This window comes from Callithrix jacchus, chromosome 9 (assembly GCF_049354715.1).
Source record: "Callithrix jacchus isolate 240 chromosome 9, calJac240_pri, whole genome shotgun sequence".
Lineage (NCBI taxonomy): Eukaryota > Metazoa > Chordata > Mammalia > Primates > Cebidae > Callithrix > Callithrix jacchus.
The window spans coordinates 64,329,827-64,333,225 of NC_133510.1; the positions used below are offsets into that span (position 1 = coordinate 64,329,827).

General features: G+C 35.0%; 1 protein-coding gene across 1 annotated transcript; it reads right to left on the reverse strand.

Annotated features, from left to right (window-relative positions):
* Positions 1-1,947: 1,947 nt before the first annotated feature.
* LOC100398022 (olfactory receptor 6C6-like) lies at positions 1,948-2,921 on the reverse strand. Its single transcript, XM_009003944.4, has one exon. It carries the CDS (start codon positions 2,919-2,921, stop codon positions 1,992-1,994), a length of 930 nt encoding a protein of 309 aa, XP_009002192.1. The 3' UTR covers positions 1,948-1,991.
* Between the last annotated feature and the right edge of the window lie 478 nt (positions 2,922-3,399).

The window sequence follows — 3,399 nt, forward strand, 5'->3', positions numbered from 1 at the left end:
CACACTGAGCAAACTAAATGGTTCAGTCATGTGAAGATATTCCTCATAGAATAAAAATACCAAAGTATTGGAATAAGGGAGAGAATGCTAGCTATCACAAAAGGACACTAGATATTCTGCTAAACTATATCAGCAAAAAGGAATTAACTATGTATGCATGCAATAGCATTACTGAAACTCAAAAAATATTATGTGGAGCAAAAGCAGCCATACATAAAGTTCACACAATATGCTCTCTTTTACAAGAAATTCCAGGCTGGGTACCATGGCTCATACTTGTAAGGCCAGCACTTTGAGAGCCAGAGACAGGAAGATTGCTTGAGGTGAGGAATTTAAGACCAACTTAGACAATAGAGCAAGACCTCATCTCTACAAAAATTAAGAAATTAGCTGGATATGGTGGTGCATACCTATAGTCCCAGCTACTTGGGAGGTTGAGATGGGAGGATTGCTTGAGCTCAGGAGTTTGAGGCTTCAGTGAGCCATGATTATGCCACTCCACTCCAACCTCTCTCCAGGAAGACAGAGTGAGATCCTGTCATATATATATATATATGCAAAAAAAAAAAGAAAGAAAAAAGAAATTCCAGAAAAGACGAAACAAGTCTATAGTGAGTGAAAGAACACCAGTAGATAATTCAATGACAGATGGGGTTAGAGGTGGAAGATGGAAATGACTGGAAAGACAAAAAGGGAACTATTTAATATGTTGCAAATATTTTTATATTTTTACATGAATATGATAATTTGTCCAAACACATTGTTTTACGTATAAAATATATACTTAATTAATTTGGTAAAAATTCACACAAGCAGAATTGATTAAAGAGCTTTTAGTTTATGAACTTACTTAAAAATATGTGAAAAGTTTCCCAAACTCAAATATAAGTAAATTATACCTTGAATTTCTTTCACGGGTTACTATCACATGCAGACTTCAGAGATTGTAAGGCAATATAAATAATTGGAAACAAAGTCTTAAGCTAATTAATTAATTAATTAATCAATTTTTGAGACATGATCTCTCTCATTGCCCACGCTGGAGTGCAATGGCAGGATCTTGGCTCACTGCAACCTCTGCCTCCTGGGTTCGAGTGATTCTCCTGCCTCAGCCTCCCGAGTAACTGGGATTACAGGTGCATGTTGTCACACCCAGCTAATTTTTGTATTTTTTAGTAGAGACAGGGTTTCACCATATCAGGGTGGTTTCGAACTCCTGACCTCAAGTGGTCCACCCATCTCTACCTGTCAAGGTGCTGGGGTTACAGGTGTGAGCCACCACACCTGGCCAAGTTAAATTATTTTTATCCCTCAAAACAACCAAAAATGTTTACAAATATCATATTCTTAATATTCTTAATCATTGTAATTCCCAGGTGAACTTTCTTCAGTAGAGTTACTTATTCATATATTTTATGCTCTAATTACAGCATCCTTGAACCTTTAATTTTTTTCTTCATCTTTTAAGGTCCATCATAAGCAATGATCTCTCGGAGGGCTATTTTGATCTTCAAAATTAATCAGATTTTCTACCTCATTTAAATCACAGCATCAATTACATAATATAATAATGATCAGGTTCTGTGTTTTTGACTATTTCAGGAATGCAAAATACTTAAAAGCAGATGCAATGCTTACCAGTTAACATACATATTGAAATAACGGTCTCAGTATATCTAGCAATGTTCACTGGTACAAAACATTCAGTATATAAGACTATTATTTATGGAAGCGATATTTCTAAGCATAGAGGGTATTTAATATTCTGGATTGAAGAAGACTGTTTATCACCAGGGAGTAGGAAGAGCTACTCAGAAAAAACAACACAGTGGGCTGCAGAGAGCACAGAGATGGAGTAAACTTATTATGATATTAATATTCAAATGGAGAAATGGAATAACTCTGAACTAATGTAATTTATTGAAGACTGTATTCAATTTTCCCATCCATGTTCCAACAGCATATTATTTATATCCAAATTTTGTCTTGTTTCAAAAATAACAAAATCTTTGAAGCATATCCTTGAGAGTTTCTTTCACCTGCTGGTTCCTTAGGGTGTAAATGAAGGGGTTGAGTAAAGGAGCAATAGAGGTATTGAGTACAGCTACTCCTTTAGCTAAAGTCACCCTTTCTTTTGCCGATGGTTTAATATACATAAAAATACAACTCCCATAAGTAATAGAGACAACAACCATGTGCGAGGAACAAGTGGAAAAAGCCTTGGTTTGTTGTTGAACAGAAGGGAAATTTAGAATGGTTTTGATGATGTATGTGTAAGAGAGGATCACTAACAACAACGTGATGATGAGTGTCACCACAGCTAAGATAAAAGCCATTAATTCTATAACACATGTATCTGTGCAAGAAATCTGCAGAATAGGAGAAGAGTCACATAAGAAGTGATCTATACTTTTGGAAGCACAGAAATTCAGCTTGAGTCCCAAGACCAAAGGAGGAAAGATGATTAGGAATCCAGTAACCCAAGAGCTGAATACAAGTTGGTAGCACACTTTGCTGCTCATAATGATTGGATAACGCAGCGGTTTGCAGATGGCAATGTAGCAGTCATAGGACATGGCAGCCAGGAGGTAAAACTCAGTAACTCCTACTAAAACAAAGAAGAATAATTGAGTTACACAAGCATTGTAGGAAATTGTCTTGTCTCCAGTCAGAATGCTTGTTAAAAATCGTGGAATGCAAACAGTTGTTAATGAAACTTCTAAGAAGGAAAAATTTCGGAGGAAGAAATACACTGGAGTCTTGAGCCGTGGATCCAGCAAGGTGAGGAGGATGATGGTTAAGTTTCCCATCAGGCTCAGGACATAACTAAATAATAGAAACAGAAAAATCACAATCTGTAGTAGAGGGTCATTTGTCAGTCCCAGCAGAGTGAACACTATCTCCATTGATTGATTCTTCATTTTTCTTTTGTCCTGTGAAATCTACAGAAAATAAAAACTGATATCAAAAGAAAATGTTACTTCATTCTCAGCCATAGAAAGTTTCATATTTAGAAAATTACTCATGTGCAAATATTTTTACAAATCAACTTAGAGTTCATAAAAATGAACATATCATCCACTTCATCAATCATGTTTATAAAAAGGCTTTTCAGACCTTTGAAATAAGTTTCATACTTTGGTTAGTATTAACTTTCGATTCATCTTCCAAGCATTTTATTCCAAAAGGCAGTCTAAATATTTGTCATTTTGAAACTTCTGAATTTAGCTAATGCCTCAAGTAATTTGTTACTTAAGAGATTAATTTATTCATCATCAAGTTCCATTTTATATTTATTCATTGATATATATTTATCTATCAAGTTCAATTTTAAATTCTATTTACTTGGTTTTTGTGGTTACTCCCCTACAGTTTTTCTAGCTCCATTTACGTGCCTAT

Coding starts and splice junctions, on each gene's coding strand:
- LOC100398022 (XM_009003944.4), bottom strand. CDS start 2,921: ATGAAGAATCAATCAATGGAGATAGTGTTCACTCTGCTGGGACTGACA.